The 17,954-nt window shown below is 31.8% G+C and overlaps 4 protein-coding genes across 4 annotated transcripts; 2 read left to right on the forward strand and 2 right to left on the reverse strand.

Annotated features, from left to right (window-relative positions):
- The first annotated feature begins 61 nt into the window (after positions 1 to 61).
- On the forward strand, positions 62 to 1,483 carry LOC123713719. Its single transcript, XM_045667538.1, has 3 exons — positions 62 to 409; positions 489 to 916; positions 1,230 to 1,483. The coding sequence occupies exons 1-3, from the start codon at positions 321 to 323 to the stop codon at positions 1,400 to 1,402; spliced, it is 690 nt and encodes a 229-aa protein (XP_045523494.1). The 5' UTR covers positions 62 to 320; the 3' UTR covers positions 1,403 to 1,483.
- A 1-nt stretch (position 1,484) lies between these two features.
- Positions 1,485 to 10,336, reverse strand: LOC123713718 (protein CREBRF homolog). The gene is made up of 6 exons (XM_045667536.1): positions 9,156 to 10,336; positions 7,502 to 7,685; positions 6,973 to 7,177; positions 5,978 to 6,228; positions 5,515 to 5,631; positions 1,485 to 4,839 (listed from the first exon to the last, which is right to left on the reverse strand). The coding sequence occupies exons 1-6, from the start codon at positions 9,876 to 9,878 to the stop codon at positions 4,745 to 4,747; spliced, it is 1,575 nt and encodes a 524-aa protein (XP_045523492.1). The 5' UTR covers positions 9,879 to 10,336; the 3' UTR covers positions 1,485 to 4,744.
- Positions 10,337 to 10,589: 253 nt separating this feature from the next.
- LOC123713717 (peroxisomal N(1)-acetyl-spermine/spermidine oxidase) lies at positions 10,590 to 14,347 on the forward strand. The gene is made up of 3 exons (XM_045667535.1): positions 10,590 to 12,147; positions 12,511 to 12,631; positions 13,206 to 14,347. The coding sequence occupies exons 1-3, from the start codon at positions 10,820 to 10,822 to the stop codon at positions 13,392 to 13,394; spliced, it is 1,638 nt and encodes a 545-aa protein (XP_045523491.1). The 5' UTR covers positions 10,590 to 10,819; the 3' UTR covers positions 13,395 to 14,347.
- Positions 14,348 to 14,583: 236 nt separating this feature from the next.
- On the reverse strand, positions 14,584 to 16,465 carry LOC123713703 (8-oxo-dGDP phosphatase NUDT18). Its single transcript, XM_045667522.1, has one exon. The coding sequence runs from the start codon at positions 16,268 to 16,270 to the stop codon at positions 15,269 to 15,271; it is 1,002 nt and encodes a 333-aa protein (XP_045523478.1). The 5' UTR covers positions 16,271 to 16,465; the 3' UTR covers positions 14,584 to 15,268.
- Positions 16,466 to 17,954: the final 1,489 nt, after the last annotated feature.

Genomic DNA, 17,954 nt, shown 5'->3' on the forward strand with positions numbered 1-17,954 from the left:
ATACTTTCATTTTTCTTAGTGTCAAACGTAATAAACTGACATTCGAGTTTCTACAGAGTACAGAGCACTTGATACTACTCCGACGAACTAGAATGAATCAACAGATTTTAATTATAATTACAAATTTACAAACCAAATTCAAAAATTCATGTCAGAACTCAGAGTGAGACCATCTTAATTCTATTTTGAATTCTTAAATTTATATTAATATATATATATTTATATCAATTCACTTGAGTTTTAAAGAGGTGAAGTATAAATTGAAACAAACAATTGAAATCGTATGAATTTAAACAAGTCAATCCAATAGCAAGTTTAATATGAGTGTATTTGGAGAAATTGTGGAGCCAGGGACGAGAGTTGCATGGGAAGACTGGGACGACGTGTCTCAAGGAACTGAAAATACCGAGTAATTATTCTTCGTACCTTTTAGTCTGTTTGCAAAACTTCAAAAAATTTTGACTAAATAATTCTTAAATCACTTTCAGACTTAAATGGACAAATATATTTGAAGTTCCTGATACAGTTGATCTCTTATTAATACTTGATGGTAAACATATATCAGACACAGTAAGGCTGCAGGAACAAGATTCTATAGAATTAATAAATACTGTAAAGGAGGCTAGCTTAAGTCTTTACAAAATAAAATTAAGAAATGCTTACATTTGCATTTTGAAGGATTACAACTTACTCTTGAGTAGTGAGATAGTAGAGTTACTTCGCGATTTTATAGAGAAAAGTAAAGATATAATAGTATTCTTAAATAAGCCTCTGGCGGAATATCAAACCAGTAACCTAACTTATCAGCCTTGTGTTATCAGGTGTTTAAAAACAACAAAAAACTTAACAAACCTTCATGGGCTTAACTTTCCAAAATTAGAACAGCCCAATATAATTTCTGGTGTTGCAGCAGGAGGTATGAATTAATTATTTTATTTTTTATTATTATAACATCACACATTAGAATTTACACTGCTAAATTAGGAAGTGAGGATTAGTAAATAATTGATAATTACTTATTTTGAATTAAAACTGTTCTGATCTCCTCATATATTTTGTTTTACTTCATTTTTTTTTAGTTTTAATGCACTATGAATATTTATTTTACATTTATATTATTTTAACTTAAGTAACTACACAAAGAATTCTCGAAATAAATTCAATCTTGTGTCATCTTGTTATAATTGTTTACCAACTTTAATGACTTATGTATTTCATATTTGTTTTAGTTATTACTCTAAGGGAACACTATAATTTAGGAGCAATGGCGGTTGTAATATACATGGAATATTTAGAAAATTCCCAATTGGAGGAAGTATACAGCTTATTACAAAACCTGGACATTTCTGTTTCAACAAACCAAATACCAAACAGTGTAGCTAACTCAAACCTCTATATTTAGTATAGAGTTTATTATATTATATTATTATATGAAATATTTCAAAATGTGTAATGGTATTATGATGGAATAAAAATAATAATTGTAAAATAGTTTATTTTATTTCTTAAAATTACATCAATTAACATAAATTTATTAGGAAAAACAATGAATGAAACTTAATAAAAACTATACAAATAAGCACAGCCTATTAAATCGCAGACCACTCGTGTTTGGTTTAAGATAAAAATATGTTTTGTTTAAAAACTCTTAAGTGCAAAGAAATTTAATATTTGATTTTGACCACTTACAAGGTCAACTTTGGTGTTAATAATTATCTATTAGTCTGTGCAAAAATAATGATCTTGATTATATGACAATTTTAATGTATATTATTTAAATACTATTGGACTTGTAGCAAATAAGAATTATATTATTTAACACACTCCCATGCCAGTTCTCTTCATGCACAGACTTTGACAGTGGTTACAACACAAACTAAGATTTTATATATCCTGTATTGTATATATTTATGATCCTGTTTGTGTAACAAAAAAAATGAAATCTTTTTAAAATGAATAAATTTTAATATCAAACATAACATATTGCAAGCATATTTTAAAATTAGAATATTTTGCATAAGGCAACTTAAGATTGACATATGAATACAATTTATACCACAAGCTTATCAGATCAAGTAAAAATAGCTTTATAAACATTTCAACTGTACTTTTAACTTCAGATGACTTTGAGGCCCTATAAAGTTTTAAAATTTTAATAACATGTAAATATTATCTTTTTGAACAATTGGCTGAGGGAATATATAATATATATGATATTATTAAAAAACTTAACGAATAAAAAACATTACAAACTAAACAATCATAAAGTGTTAATAGAAAAATTCGATTTTTTTAGCATTTTCCGCTTTCTAATAAACTACAAAAACATTTTATATGTTTGTATATATGACTTTATAAATAATGCAATTCAAAATATTGAAACTCTTTTACACAGTGTACACTCATATTACAAAACTAGGCCTTATATTTCAATATTATTTTTATTTCTACGCACTACACATGACAAAATAGTACATATTTTTAATATATACACATTTATTTAAACAAAAATATCATTAAACATGTAAATTATCACACACAGTAAAATTCTGTTTAAAATCCTTAATCTATATTTTACCAATTTAAATATAAAATATACTTTTTACGAGCTAAGATCTTATTCAAATGAGTGATCATTAGTATGAGATATGTATGCAGGCTAAATTAATTTAATTATTTACTAAAGGTTTTGATATGAACCCTGTTATTACAAAACAATGCAACAAAATGGTTTAATCAAATTTAAGATCAGTTGCCTATATAAATGCACTTCTTTTAAACGAAAATATATTTTGAGCCCAATTGTAACGCTTGCTAAAAAAGGGTGAAGTTTATGATAACCCATCGTCTAATTTGATTAGCACCAGAATATAAACAGCTTATCGAAATAGTCAATTGATTGAATTCGTACAGTTTTTTCGTAGACTAAATGGATACTGTTCGATGAAAATTTAGATCCAAATACGCTCACGGAACGCTGCCCATGTTAGGTTTACAAAAGTCGAGCTACGTTTCTGTTATTTTACTCATCGTTTAAGGGAAATGTCATACAACTGTCAAAACTAAATATATCCTATTTTATAAATGCAAGTATGTTTTACTTTTGTCCATTATGACTTATTAACGAAACTTAAGTCACTAGATGGCGCTACATGAGTTTAAAACTTGATAATACGGTTCATTTTTAATAATTATTGGTTGAATACCTATTTTGTTACTACCCACATAGTAGCCGCGGGTAGACAATAATATGAAGGTGAAAGTGACATAAATATACTTCTAACCCACAACACTACTATATATTTATAGGGTTACCAGACCTAGATGTACCTTAAAGTGTTACTGCAAAAAAACCTTATCTTATTTTAATCAAATAAACCTGTAAAGACATGTGATTATGAAATCTTTAGAAAATTTATAATTTTTCTTATTTTATCCTATAAAATTATTAATAATTTCCTTAACCTTTCCAGTTTTAAAATATACTTTAACCATTATAATAAGTTTTTAATTTATTTTATTTTCGTAAACAACTACATATTAGCGCCATAACGGCATTGGTTTATTGACGATCATGCAGATATCTGTGGGGATTGAGTAAGAAAATGTAGATTAAACTTGCTATTTTTCTTTTAAGAAAAAATCAAGCTCAAATTAGTGTTGAAACATCCCTACGCCTCGAGTGAGCACGTAAGATGTACTTGGGGATATAGTAACCGTATAATGCATGTAGGAATTCCTTCATACAATTTCACGAACATTTAATTTTTTGTGTAAATGTTATTATATGAAATTAAATTACGCGTATAGGTTGGACATTTATATGGGTATATGCAGTTTTATTAGCAATGAAGAAAATATATTTTACTCATAAAATAACAATAAATAAAGTTCCATATTAGTATAAAAATAAATTATATATAAATCTCAAACCTCATATCGAAAAATATATTTTGGTCTGCAAAATAATTCATTTTGGCACTTATTAGCATTTTGAAAGTAAAAGGCTGAGTTCGCCCGTTAAAAGGCCACTCACAAGAACTAGCCAAACTTTTTTTTTTGGAGTTTATGACTTGGTATCTAGACCTTTAGGCCATGCCAAACTTTTTCATCACAGTTTCTCACAGAAGATCCAAAATGTGTATTTTTATGAGTAAAATAAGCTATGCAATAAAATGTATAAACATAACTAATTTTAACCACTATTTGGTATAACAATACGCTTATATCTATATCAATACCTAGATTATGGCAAAATTGGGTCGATTGTAATAACTATATTTAAAAATTTGGTAAATATATGTCGGAGCAATGGCGCCATTTTCAAGTCAAATTAGTTCTAAACCGTTAATAGGCATGTTTTTTTTTAAGTTGTCAGTGTTGCTAGATCTATAAATTATCGACCATTAAATAGTCGTTGATTGATAATTGACTTTGATATTATTAAATTATAATTGAAATTTCAGCCGATACAACCATTTGCTCCGACATATATATATTTTTATGTACACCTCGGAGTGGAGTTTACAATAATCACACTATAACGGCCCTAAGACACAGTTTTAATTTATTTTAAGAGAATTCAGAAAAGAAATGTGATAAAAGTTGTATATTACTACAATGGACCCTTCCTAAATCGCTAGTTGCCGTTCGAAACTAATGACTAATACAAAATGTCTTGGACAAGGTTTTAGAGATAACTTTGGAGGTACATAAACAGCCTTACGTTCGTGTGTGAGGCGCCTTAAATATCGTAAAGGCCGCCATTGTTCTGTCCCGCTCGAACTTTATCGAGGATTTCGTTCACGAATTCCGACGTTTTGCCAGCAATTTTCACCTCTGTTAACAAACATAATATGAACTATGAGGAAAGTAAAGGTTTTAATAACAGCAAACATTTCAATTAAAGTATCATTTGTCTCTTTCTATCACATCGTAAACACAATTTGACAGAAAGAGAGAGAGGTTACTTTAGTTATTGTGTGCAATTCTTGATTTATTCTTTAGAAAAATTATGTAATCTGTCCGAAATAAGAATGTGATATTGTTGGAATTGGATAATTCAGCTTCGTTGTGTGTTTGTCAACAAATTTCTGCTTAACTGAAAAGTTTATCCTGATTTGAATTAGGTATGTTAAGGAATACTCAAATTTTCAAAATCAGTCGTTTATAAGATATGTATATTGTTCTGGATTGAGACCTAGGTTAACAAATGACATGTATTTGAAATACTTTCAGTTAAATCTTTAATATGATTACATAAAATCGTAGATATTAATTAATCCAGTTACAGTCCGGTAAAATTGTATTTTATACTAACTATTACATGTGTACTTAAAAGTATGATAACCTCTGATATGACAGATACGTTTTAGGTAAGATCGTCTCTATGTACTTCCAGGCATAGAACTCGAGTCTTCCGTTACTGACTTGTTTGCAAATAAAATCCTCCAAAACGCCTATTTGTGTAGTGGATTCGAGAATTGTTTAGATATTTTATTATTAGTTACTTACCAGTTGCTTTGGTGACAATATTATTAAGGTGCGAGCTCCATTCAACATTGTTCTCCGGGTTTGTCACACGGTTCCCAATCACTTGTTTCATTTGGTGAATACCATTTATTAAACGTTCTGGAAATATATTTTTAATAAACACTTATTCATATATATGGCAATTAAAATAAATTAATTTGATTTTATCGACACTTAGGGTAAAATAAAATTAAAGAAATTACGACACATAATCGCGCGAACTGAATTTAACCCTAAGTTATTTTACAAAATCAATCACATATAAACGTCTGAGCAATTTTAGAATACAAACTGAATAACGAATACTAAAGTTTATAATAAATTTTTTCCCGCCGTTTCTATAGTCAATGACATACCAGCCAGAGATTATTAATTTTAACCACAGATTATTTCATGATTGCTAACCTGTTGCTTTTAATTTATTAAATTTATGATTATAACTTACTATGCTCCTGTTGCAGTCCATACAATTTCAGTTTATTGGCTTCGTGTTGCGCCTTCTTCTTTAGCCGGCAAGCGCGTGAGGCCAATTTATTTTTCTCCTTTCTGGTTTTTGGCCGGACATTGAACGGCAACTCGCTGACCGGTATCATGTCATTAATTACTTTGCCTAAGTTGTCCAATTCTAAACCAATGAGATATAGTTTCCTTGGATTCGGTGTAAGGTCGTTCCCGTCCCCTTTTCTCGCTTTACCACTGAAATTATTTTTAGGGTTAGGTTATGGCATACATAAAATACAGCATTCTTTATCTATCTTTTGGTCATTGTAAAGTATACCCTCACACAAAGCAATAAAGACAGAATTACAATGCTCGGGTACTGAAACATTCTCCTACACCAAATATAGCAAGGAAAGTTATTTAACATTCATTCTTCTATTTTTATATAAGGAATTCGGAATTACAGATTATAAATGTTTATATTGTTATTGGTCCACTTTTTAGCAAGCATGGTCACGCTGACAAATGTCAAGGGCGTTTTATAATTTTATACAAATTCTGATAAATAATACATATGTAACATGGAGATGACATTGTACCAAACAGAATTAAGTTCCGATTTTGTCAAATAAAAGTAATTTACAGAAAACACAAAACAGGCATTCGCGTAATATTTACCAAGTTAAAATCGTCGATTACTTTCAATGAAAGAATAGATATTATAGTTGATTGAATTAAGCTAAAAAGTTTAACTGTCTTGTCTTATAAAGTCGCATGATTAGTTGACAATTGACCAATGGCCAATGGCTTGTAACTTGTCAATTTTATAAAAATAAGAATACATACTTGACTCTTATGACTTGGCACCTAGATTCATACACGAATATAAATCAATACGAATAAGTAATAATGTTATTTTTTTAAATAATTTATTTTAGAACCAGCAACCGATAGTTTAAAGTAATTTTAAAACACTAATTTATTAATATGGGCAAGTACCTGTGTTTAATTCCTTTGACATTACAGTTGGGGCTGAAAACTGGATCGGTGACTAAGTTCAGTATGTGTGGGTCTTCTGACTTCTTCTTCAGCACCAGTCTCTGTCCCTTTGGGCCTTTCGCTTGGACGTTGTACTGCCAGAAGTACCTTTCCTTTTTAGCAGCCTGACGAGCCTCTCTCTTCTCTGTACTCTCGTCATTTGATTCTGAAATATAAAAGAGTTATTTAACTCATCCCCAAAAAAAAACTTGTTTTCCCACATCCATTTTTCATCCAGCATTCAGCGCCATCACTTTTAGGTTATGTGACTTCCGTATGCAAAATCCGATACATTTATTGTTATGAACGTGATAGTTTCTCTCGGTTTTCCCTTCATAAAACAAGCAGTTTAATTAAAAAATAAGCAACCCCATCGCGTTGATTCGCTTACCGTTAACTGTTACTTTAAAGTGGTAAACAACAATCTTTCTTGTAGTGGTGTACCCATGATACCATTGTTTTATCATGTTTATACTCAAAGGAAACATACCATCAGAAGATAGATCCTCGTATCTGTCACTATCTTCATCGGATTCATCTCTATCGTCTTCGTCTTGTGAAAACTCCCCAGCCCCTGGACTCAGGATACCACCAGATAAAGAAGACATAGACCCAGCCTCAGCCACAGAACTGGTGGATAATAGATGCTTGCGCGGTTCCCGACGCTGCCATATCTGCAATGGCATTGATTAGAAATTTGAAAAATATATTCAGTTAGAAATAATGTAGTGGCGCTACACTCTCTAACAAGTTTGGCCTTTGATTTCTGCATCTGTGTCATTGATAATTCAGTGAATATAGACACTTAGGAAAATTCAACGACAACAACTAAAAATTTCGCAAATAAGGCTTTAAGGGTAAGATTCATAGTCAAGACTAATCACAAACTGGTTTTTTATGTAATAATAGAAGGCAATCGGACATGGGGCTCATCTGATGTGATGGCCAATGGTCCATACATTGCCAAAAGGCTCGTAAGTGCTTTGTCGGCATTTCAATAATTGGCCTAAGCCACATTGGTTTGGAAATACTTCAGTGGGCAGCTGGTTCCACATAGTGGTGGTGCGCGGCAAAAGCTGCCTTAAGAAACGCTCAGTTGTGGGACGACGGACGTCGAGGTGATACGGATGGTATTTTGTATTCTGCCTTGACGTCCGATAATGAAGCTCGGGTGCAGGTATTAGTACGAACAACTACTCTGAACCCTCTCCATGGTCAATGCGGTAAAAGAATTCGTTTAATTCGGTCAACCGGAAGGAACTCTAATTCCCGTATTTTATATTTACGATTCATGCCTAGCGCTAAGTCTCGACTTGGAATCTTACCATTATTGTAAGTTATCCACATGTATATGTATTATATATTACGAGAAATATTTTGCATTTGGATTATAAAGTGTACAAAAAAACATGTTTTCCTGTTAGAAGTAGTGGATGTCTATCATATCTCATCTTGTCTTGTAAAGGAAGAATAAAAGTGTGTTTTTGTAGTTAGAGGAATAATATGCAGTATTTTTTACTTAATTAAAATCTTTTAATTGTCATATGTAAGAAAGGTCATCGCAATTCCAATTATATAAATAAAAAATTAAAAAAACATTATTATAAAGAAAGTTATTAAGTAAGATAGTAAAATTCCTATTGTAGTCTTAGTTCCCAGTTCAAAATTGCATAAACAGATTTATAATAACATACAAATATCCAATAAAATTTCCCAACAATAATATTTTGATGAATATGTATTGATAAAATACCAACATGCTGCTAGTAATTAATAAAATGATGTAAGATGGCCGTTATATTGCTAATCACAACTTATACATAAATTTATATATTAATCTGTTATTGAATTAAATAAACATTTTGATTATATTAAAACAAGTTCCATCATCAAAATTTTCTCAGTTTCTTTATAAAATAAAAACATATATCTGATTAATAAATGCTTGACGTAACTCACTTGAAAAAATGATCATAAAATGAAATAGGTCATTAAAATCACATAAGCATGAAGTATTATGTTTAAAAAAAAGATAATTAAGACGCAGATTACCAATTATATAAATAGAAATATTTATTTTCCATGTCAATATTTCAATAATGATAATCTTTTAATTAGGGATATCCAAAAATACTATATATTACCTGTTCCATAGTTAAATGTGTTGGTGCTGATGAAGAGAGTGTTGACTGTTGGGTTTTTACACTGGTTGGGAAGGGTGGCAAAACTGAAGACGCTGGAACTGACTGTCCCAATGAAATTTCTCCACTGTAACCATCCATACGCAGTAGCAGTTCTGGCAACTGATTCATTGGCTGTGCAAAACTTGATGAAGCAGAACTGTGCTGACTTGATGGAGAAAATGCCAGCTGAGCTCGACTATATGGACTACATGGACTTTCAGAGGTCATTGGAGCTGTCTGTAATGAGTTTAATGCATTTCTAGAACCGCTCATTGCACCGCCTATTTGTATACAGTATTCTTCAGGCATTAGCAAATCTGCAAAGTCTAAATCATCAAGGGATGTGTCAGGATTTGCATTTAACTCTGCTAGTGTTGGCCCAGATATTAAATCTGCTTTGTCTACTTGGAAAATATCATCATCCTCCATCTTATATGGTTCAAGTTTAGTGCTATTATCATCAAATGCAAACTTGTTGAACTGCAGTGAGGGTACACTGTGAAATGAACCCCCTTGAGTATCTTGTAAACAAAGATCAAATTCTGAATTCAAGTCCCCAAAATCTGAACGTCTATTTGGAATGGGCACGGAAGCAGACATCGTACCCAGCTCGAAGGGCGACTCCTGTTTAATCTCAAAATTTGAATCTAAAAGAAAGTCATGATTGTAAATAGAATCCGACATTGCACGTGTTTATATAGATTGACCTTGGACGTAGAATCGCCTCTTAGTACACAGGCGCGCGCTTACGTCTTTATCGATTTTAATTCACTGAGGCCCACGTGTCGCTTACAATGTTTATTATTTTGTTTGTGTATAAGTAATACTACACACCACCACTATTACACATTGTTATGAAATTAATTAACTAGGTCAATTTCATCTTCCAATTACATAATGGAAAACACACCACAGAATTCAAATCCACTGATCCAGTTGATAATTATTATTCACGATGACTTTCGATATTATATTAACTATTCAGAGCACTAGAATAAGGACATATAATATATTAGAATCATTGATATCACTTAAAGTCAAAATACAAAACTGTATATCAAGCCAATCTATGCATCACAATTTAACACTCTTTCTGATAAATTTTAAGACACAATAACAAAAACACTTCCACGAGATTAGACCAGTCGAGAAGTAAACAAAGATTTTATGTTATTCAGTTTTCAAAGGTCATTAGAAAGCGATGGATATACAAAATCAAATATGATAAAAAGAGATAAAGGATTTGCCAATCTTGCTAAAATCACAATGTTTGAGGGGACCGAGACGGGAGGGTGACAGGTCAAGCAGGATGTTTGTCTAGGGAAGTACTTATCGGATAATTAAAAAAATTATATTAACAATGTAAATAAATATAAGATATCGTTTTGAATTACAAGTTTTTAAACATATATGAATAAAAATTATATCACCATGAAATAAAAAACACATCAAAGTCAATACATCACTAAATAGTAGATTTTTTAAATTCACGTTGGCAGCTGTAGAAAATGACATTGTTGACACTGACGTTTGAATTTTGACAATCAATATAATTTACAGATTTACCAGCTGAGCTTCAAATGCTAGCCTCAGTGTAAAATTGCTGAGTTTAATTAATTTTTATTATGGGCGACGAAGAATTAAATTCTAGTAAAACATGTGATAAAAAGAAACATAATGTTGTTATAATTGGGGCCGGTATGGCCGGCTTAGCCGCCGCCAATTACCTTATCAACAATGGTATGGAAGATTTTATCATAATAGAAGCAAGAAAACGCATAGGTGGTCGAATTATTTCAATACCAATGAAGAATCATAGAGTAGAATTAGGAGCAAATTGGATACATGGCGTTCTTGGTAATCCCATATATGAACTGGCCACAGCAAATGGACTTGTCAATATCATTAATGTACCGAAACCGCATAAGGTTATAGCGGCGACAGAAGATGGCAAGCAGGCACCATTCAATGTTCTGCAGGAGATTCATGAGGCATATGTTTGTTTTTTGCGCAGATGCGAAGAATACTTCTTGTGTCAGTATTTGCCACCACCAGACATAAACAGTGTGGGTGAGCATATAAATCTAGAAGCTACAATATACTTAGAACGCTTGCCGTCGTCTGAAGAAAAGAAACTCCGTCGATTGATCTTCGACTGTCTTTTAAGAAGGGAAACATGTATATCTGGATGTAATTCTATGGACGAAATTGATCTCTCAGAACTTGGTAGTTATACAGAATTACAGGGTGGTAATATATTAATACCCTCTGGGTACAGTAGTATTTTACAATTGATGACAAAAAATATTCCTTCTGAGAAAATAATATCAAATTGCCCAGTGAAAAAAATTAACTGGAACTCTAATGGTAATTCTGATGATTTAGGAGAAGAATCAGAAGATTCAGATCAAACTGTGATAGAGGATGTTTCTAAGGCATCAAATAATGATAAGATACCTAAGTTGCATGTTAATGTGGAAGAAAAACCAAAGAAGAGATCAAACTATGTAGAAGTACAATGTGACAATGGAGAAAATTATTATGCTAATCATGTTATATGCACAATACCATTGGGAGTGCTTAAAGATCATGCAGCAACATTATTTGATCCTCAATTACCACAGTACAAAAACGAGTCAATAGAACGACTATTATTTACCCCTGTTGATAAAATTTTTTTAGAGTATGATAGACCTTTTCTTAATCCTGACATAACTGAAATTATGTTGTTATGGGATAACTCAGGTGCCCAGGAAAGTATGGCTGATTCATGGTACAAAAAAATGTATTCTTTTACTAAAGTAAGTGAGACCCTATTGCTGGGTTGGGTTTCAGGTAAAGAGGCTGAATATATGGAAACTCTATCCATGGAAGAAGTAGGAATAACTTGTACTAAAATTTTGAGGAAATTTTTAAATGATCCCTTTGTCCCTGAACCAATATTGTGTGTGTGGTAAGTTTTATTTTACACATCATATCTTGAATTTCTTACTAGTCTTACTTAAATAGTTTTGTGTTTTTTTATTATCTTACGAACTTACTATTAATAATCTTAAGATAACACTAATTCGCTTATCAATAGTATCTGTTTTGTTAAATAATATAGTCATGCAAAATCCTGTAACTCACAATCAGGCATGAAGTAGATGTATTTTTATTGAATTAAGAATTGGTATTAGATTAGGAAGGTATGTGATCAGCCTTGTGCATTTCATTATAAAACTATGTTTTACCGGAATTTAATGACCTTCAGGTTTAGGTTAAGTTTGGTTTGATGGTTGTTAAGAGTAATATAGGCATCAAATAATAATTTCAGCACAAGTTGGAATAAACAGGCTTACACACGAGGTGCATATACTGCCATAGCAGTAGGAGCAAGTCAAAGCGATATTGAGAGCTTAGCACAACCTTTGTTTAGAAATGCAAGAGATAAAAAGGTAAAAATTATTTGAAAGCTAAACCTCTGGAAGGTAAACTTAATGTTGAATCATCATGAAGTAATTTAATAGTCAAAACTGATATATTACCTCATGACAGACTTACATGATTATAAATTTAAACAATGATTATGGGTGATTACGATATTATTGAGTGTGAACCCAAAAAATTGATGAGGGTGTAAAACTTCAACAGGCAAAGTCGTGGGCAACAACTTGTATGAAAATAAAGTTTTATCAATAAAAAACAAATCTGATAAACCAGCTAGCTACACCAATATGTGTCATATTATGAATCATTTATCTGAATTTATAATATAATTTTAAAAACCTAAAAATGTCACTTATTTTCAGCAAAATATTCTAAAACTAAAAATAAATGAAGAAAATATTTATCTTTGTTAGTTTTTCACCAATTTTTATGAAACTTTATGGTCATAAACTGTTATATTTACATTTGTTAACTATTTAGTTCTGGATGTATTTTTGATACACTTTATTTTAAACTCTTACTCATTTATTTCATATAAATATAATTAAGTGTTAAATCATGTTGACATTTCCCATATTACAGCCAGTATTACTGTTTGCGGGTGAACATACACATAGCAGCTTCTATTCTACTGTGCATGGAGCTTTTTTGTCTGGTCAAACTGCAGCAAAAAGGGTATTGAGCCCAGATGTGTCTGGTGAGAATGAATTGGAATGTCCTGGCTCAGCAGATTTGCAAGCATGGATACAAGGCATTCAGATAAACGGGTAATATCGCTTTTAGAGAAAGCCATTTACAATTTACATAACCTGTGACTCAATTTTAAATGCAGTCAATCAGAAAAATTATTTGTATTTTGCAATTTAAAACTCGCACAAATATTACAATTTATTGGCAGATGTAATTAAGAGACTGGCAAGGTAATAAGTACATAAGCTTTTGTTGGGCAAAAGCACCTACATGACAATGGCAGCAGGCCTGTTATAATTTATATAGACTCTGTAGAATGTGATAGTAATTAATATTTATTTAGGTTAATAGAAGTCTGGGTGATAGTTTGTAGATGACCATTTGAGAACACAATACTTATTTACTTTTTTTTAAATATGAGAAATGAATTAGAATACAACAATGAAACGATTGTGTGATTTTTTTAATGAACTGCTTAAATTTTTTTTGCTTATGCATTGAAGATGTTTTTACTTTAATGATGCTTTGCAATTTGTTATTGGGTTGTGATAAATGATTTGATAGATTACATGCTAAATTTATTTATTGTTGTTTTTTGATGAAGTGTTGACATTGCTTTTCAAATATAAATGTATTTCTTACCATAATTGTAGTGGAAATTTACAGTTTTATATCAGTGCAATAATGTTTTGTATAGTCTTATTATTCATAGCTTTCCTATGATTAAACTATTGTTGATAATTACAATAGATGACGGTACATATTGAAAGTATCTAATTGATTATTTCAAGACAACATATAGAAAGGGGTGTTTATGATTTTTTTGACTTAATGTTAATAACTAAAGTCTTGCAGATACATCAGATAATGTTTAAATTTTCCATCTTATATAAAGAAGTATTATACTCACCCAAAGTTACAGACTGTACAGTGCATACCAAAGTTTCTTACCATAATAGCATAGCAAGTTTTTGGAATCAATGTAGTATTATATTCTTTTTTGGCATTGTAAATAAATGAAATTGTAAAAATGATGTTCTGAATTTTTTCAAGTAACCCTGCAATTTGTTGTTCTAGTCAGGTGCAGGTTTTTTATTGCTTAAATAAAATCATTGAAACATTTTTTTTGTTTAATTCCTGCTGTTTAAACAAGTAATAGTATATACTTAATATTAAGAGAGTACAGTATTTAAAGAATTTATATAAAAATATTCCTTTATTTTAAAAATAACATAAGGATTATAATAATGTAAAAAAAAAACAACCACAATAAACAGATTTTAGCACCATAAAAATAATACCTTTTCAGTACAAAAACAGTAATTTGAAATAAATATATTGTATTAAGAAAAATTTCATAAAAAAATTATAATTACAAATATTCAATTTGTATAAAGAGTTTGGGGCCTCCACTTAAAAGACAGTATATGGAAATATAATTAAAAGACATATGTATTATGTTTTACCACATACTGCCATAATGTACATACATTATATATTTGAACCTTTCTGCTTACATGCTTTGACATTCAAAGTACTTGTTATATAATCATGGCAAGCATAGTAATTAATGTTAGTAAATTCACATGTAGGTTTACCTTCACCAAAAAAAACATGTTAATTCTGTTAAATAAGCTACATAATACATTTTGTACCTTAATATATTATAATTGAGATTATATGTGATAAGACAAAATATTTAAAATCAGATCATAGCTAAGCTGGCAAATTTACCAGGCTTGCATATTAATAAAATAAATGCAGTTTTCTTTCAACTCACGGGAATGTTAATGGAATTAGTTGATATTACAACAAATTATTAAAAATCTAAACGAAAATTTAAAGCTACCATAAAATACACATCTTCTTCTACAAGTAAATTTTAGAAGATAAATAATTATAACAATTGAGTATTCTTGTAGCACCTGTTATTTTTAACAGTGAATAATGCAGATTTAGCGTACAACATGTAATTCTATTGTAGAATTTTTCTTTGAAACAAGTGGTGAAATTTTTTTCTCCATTTCTTGACTTAATTCATGCCATGCACATTTTCCAATTAAAGGTACTTCCTCCAGTGGTGGTCTAAATACAACTAACAAGGTTAGACAACAACCATGTGCTGAAGGGTCAGCCTCTACATTGAAAAGACCTAGAGGTCTATGTTGCGCTACATCTGCACCAAACATTTCAACCATAAACCTACGTAATGTAGAATGAACACTTTTTGCTGGATTTACTTCGCATGTAGGAAAGTGTAAGGCGCTTTTCTCACTCAATAACACATGCATTCTATTTGTACTTCGTTTTTTTATTAAGACAATAAGTCTCAACAAATCTTTTGTGTGTGGTATAGGGGCAGGTAAAATGTTTTTATGCCAGGACTCACCAGGCAAACTATCTTTATACATTTTAGCTCTTTCAATTAAATGCAATACATCATTTGCTCGCAATGTTATCTCATCTAGATTTGCAATCCATTTAGCCTGTAAAGATTCCTTATCTGCTCTGGCAGGAGTTTTAAGCTCCCCTCCAATTACTTTTCCTGTCAAAACAAATCTATACCAAGTACCACCAGCAGTTTCTACTACAAGTAGTGTTTCCGGTTTGCAATGGAGCCCAGTCTCTTCCAATACTTCTCTAGCTGCAGCTTGTATTATTGTTTCATCTTTTTCCATACGTCCTGCAGGTAGATACCACTTACCTGCGCAGCTTTCTTTGGCCTCTTGCATCATCAAAATCTCGTTTTTCTCATTTAATATAACACAGGCGACAACGTAAGTAACATTGCCTCCGAGAATGGGTTTAAAATTTGATGGAGTCGTCGGAGTTATACCTTGAGACTCAGCAACAGAATTTTGATCAGCTATGGTAAAGTCGCAAAAGTCGTTCTCTTCGCCCTCAAGGCCTAAACCTTCTAAGAGTTTATTAATATTCAAGTCGACTTGGCGCGACATAGTTACCCACTTAGGTAATTCGTAACAAAGTTTTGATTAAAATATACAGTTAGCCTCGACGCATTTTAGGAGTACAAAACAATTATTTATGAAATTGTTTACTATTTTGTTTCTGTTATTGAATATTAATTTATTTATTTATTAAAATTCAAAATAGCTTCGTTGTGACGTTAAGTGTACACTACGGCAAGCACAGACAAGTGATTAGTGAATAGTGATGCCAACTCCTACAAAATATTCCTCTTAGAACCAATTTCAAATACCCCTTAATATCGATGAAAAAATCCCTAAAGTTATTGTTGTACACTCAGTTTCAAATATGTATACTAAATGATACCAATCCTGTAGTAGAAAATTTAGATCCTGGAGTATAATAGTTTTTTAATATTTTAGTTGTAGCGCTTGGAGTTTATATTTGGTCTAATTTGTTGGTTAGCTTAATATAAATAGTATAGAATCCTGAGCTTTTTAAGGAAAAAAATTGATATACAAAGTATTCCCCAAATTAAAGTATCTCCTAAAGCCTCCCAGATACATCAATATTCTCTTTAAATTTAGGAGGAAAACCTCCAAGTTGGCATCACTAGCGCAAGAAGTAGCAAATCTATTTGTATTTGGAAACGAACAGCTTCTAATGTCAGACATAACATGTTTAGCCTTTAGGGTAGTTTTACTTTAGGTTGATTGGTCCTTATTTGGTTAAAATAAAACTTCCTAATAATTCGTTGAGAAGAGGTGAAGATGGAATGTGGAATGTGTTTAATTTTTAAAAACTGTAGATTTATATACAAAAATTATCCTACCTGGCCACTAGTGGTAACATGTGGTACCAAGATGCGAAGGGTGCGTAGACAATAAAATCGAGGCGCGGCAAAAAGTTGTCCTAACGGTAACGCAATTAACTGTTCTTTTCAGAACAAATTATTGTTTCATGACGACACGTACTAATCACCTACAGGATTCCCCCTCTAGCGAAGCGTACCGGCAGGCGTATAACGCGGCCTCGGCGAGTTGTTCTTGTAGGTATTGAGGTGTTCCCAGTGTCTTGTTGTTTCAGGTTGTTGTCATTTTGATGTTTCAGGCTATTTGATGGTTCATGTAGTTCGCTCGCACTTGATGTGTTTTGCTTGTTGCAGGTACTCGTTGTTGTATCAGTAGGCACATCTTGCTCGGTGATAGTGTAGGCAGGTTTGAGTCTGTCGATAGAGATATTCATTTCATGGTTAGGTAACTGCAGCGTGAATATCTTGCTGTCTCGTTTCAGCACGCGATAGGGTCCGTCGTAAGGTGCTTGTAATGGCTTCTTTACGGCGTCTATGCGTACAAATACGTATTCACATGATTGCAGGTCGCGGTGAACGAATATGGGTTTTGTGTTACTGTGTGGTTGACTCGGCATTGGTTGCAAGTTACGTATTGCGTCGCGCAGCTGATCGATGTAGCCAGAGTCCATGATGACGTCATTGCAGGTCGTTGATAAGAAATCACCGGGTAAGCGTATGTTGCATCCGTAGGTAAGTTGGGCAGCGCTTACGCCGGTGTCACTTCGCATAGCGGCGCGTAATCCGAGTAGGACGGTTGGTAGCTCGTTGATCCAGCTTCTTGCGGTCTGTAGTCTTGCCTTTAATGCGGCTTTAAGGACACGGTGCCATCGTTCGATGATACCGTTACACTGTGCGTGGTA

This window comes from Pieris brassicae, chromosome 8, assembly GCF_905147105.1.
Source record: "Pieris brassicae chromosome 8, ilPieBrab1.1, whole genome shotgun sequence".
In the NCBI taxonomy this organism is placed as follows: domain Eukaryota; kingdom Metazoa; phylum Arthropoda; class Insecta; order Lepidoptera; family Pieridae; genus Pieris; species Pieris brassicae.

Coding starts and splice junctions, on each gene's coding strand:
- LOC123713719 (XM_045667538.1), top strand. CDS start 321: ATGAGTGTATTTGGAGAAATTGTGGAGCCAGGGACGAGAGTTGCATGG. Junction 410..488: donor CAAGGAACTGAAAATACCGA/GTAATTATTCTT, acceptor AATCACTTTCAG/ACTTAAATGGACAAATATAT. Junction 917..1,229: donor TTCTGGTGTTGCAGCAGGAG/GTATGAATTAAT, acceptor TATTTGTTTTAG/TTATTACTCTAAGGGAACAC.
- LOC123713718 (XM_045667536.1), bottom strand. CDS start 9,878: ATGTCGGATTCTATTTACAATCATGACTTTCTTTTAGATTCAAATTTT. Junction 7,178..7,501: donor CGAGGATCTATCTTCTGATG/GTATGTTTCCTT, acceptor TTTATATTTCAG/AATCAAATGACGAGAGTACA. Junction 4,840..5,514: donor TATTGTCACCAAAGCAACTG/GTAAGTAACTAA, acceptor GTTTGTTAACAG/AGGTGAAAATTGCTGGCAAA.
- LOC123713703 (XM_045667522.1), bottom strand. CDS start 16,270: ATGTCGCGCCAAGTCGACTTGAATATTAATAAACTCTTAGAAGGTTTA.
- LOC123713717 (XM_045667535.1), top strand. CDS start 10,820: ATGGGCGACGAAGAATTAAATTCTAGTAAAACATGTGATAAAAAGAAA. Junction 12,148..12,510: donor GAACCAATATTGTGTGTGTG/GTAAGTTTTATT, acceptor TAATAATTTCAG/CACAAGTTGGAATAAACAGG. Junction 12,632..13,205: donor GAAATGCAAGAGATAAAAAG/GTAAAAATTATT, acceptor CCCATATTACAG/CCAGTATTACTGTTTGCGGG.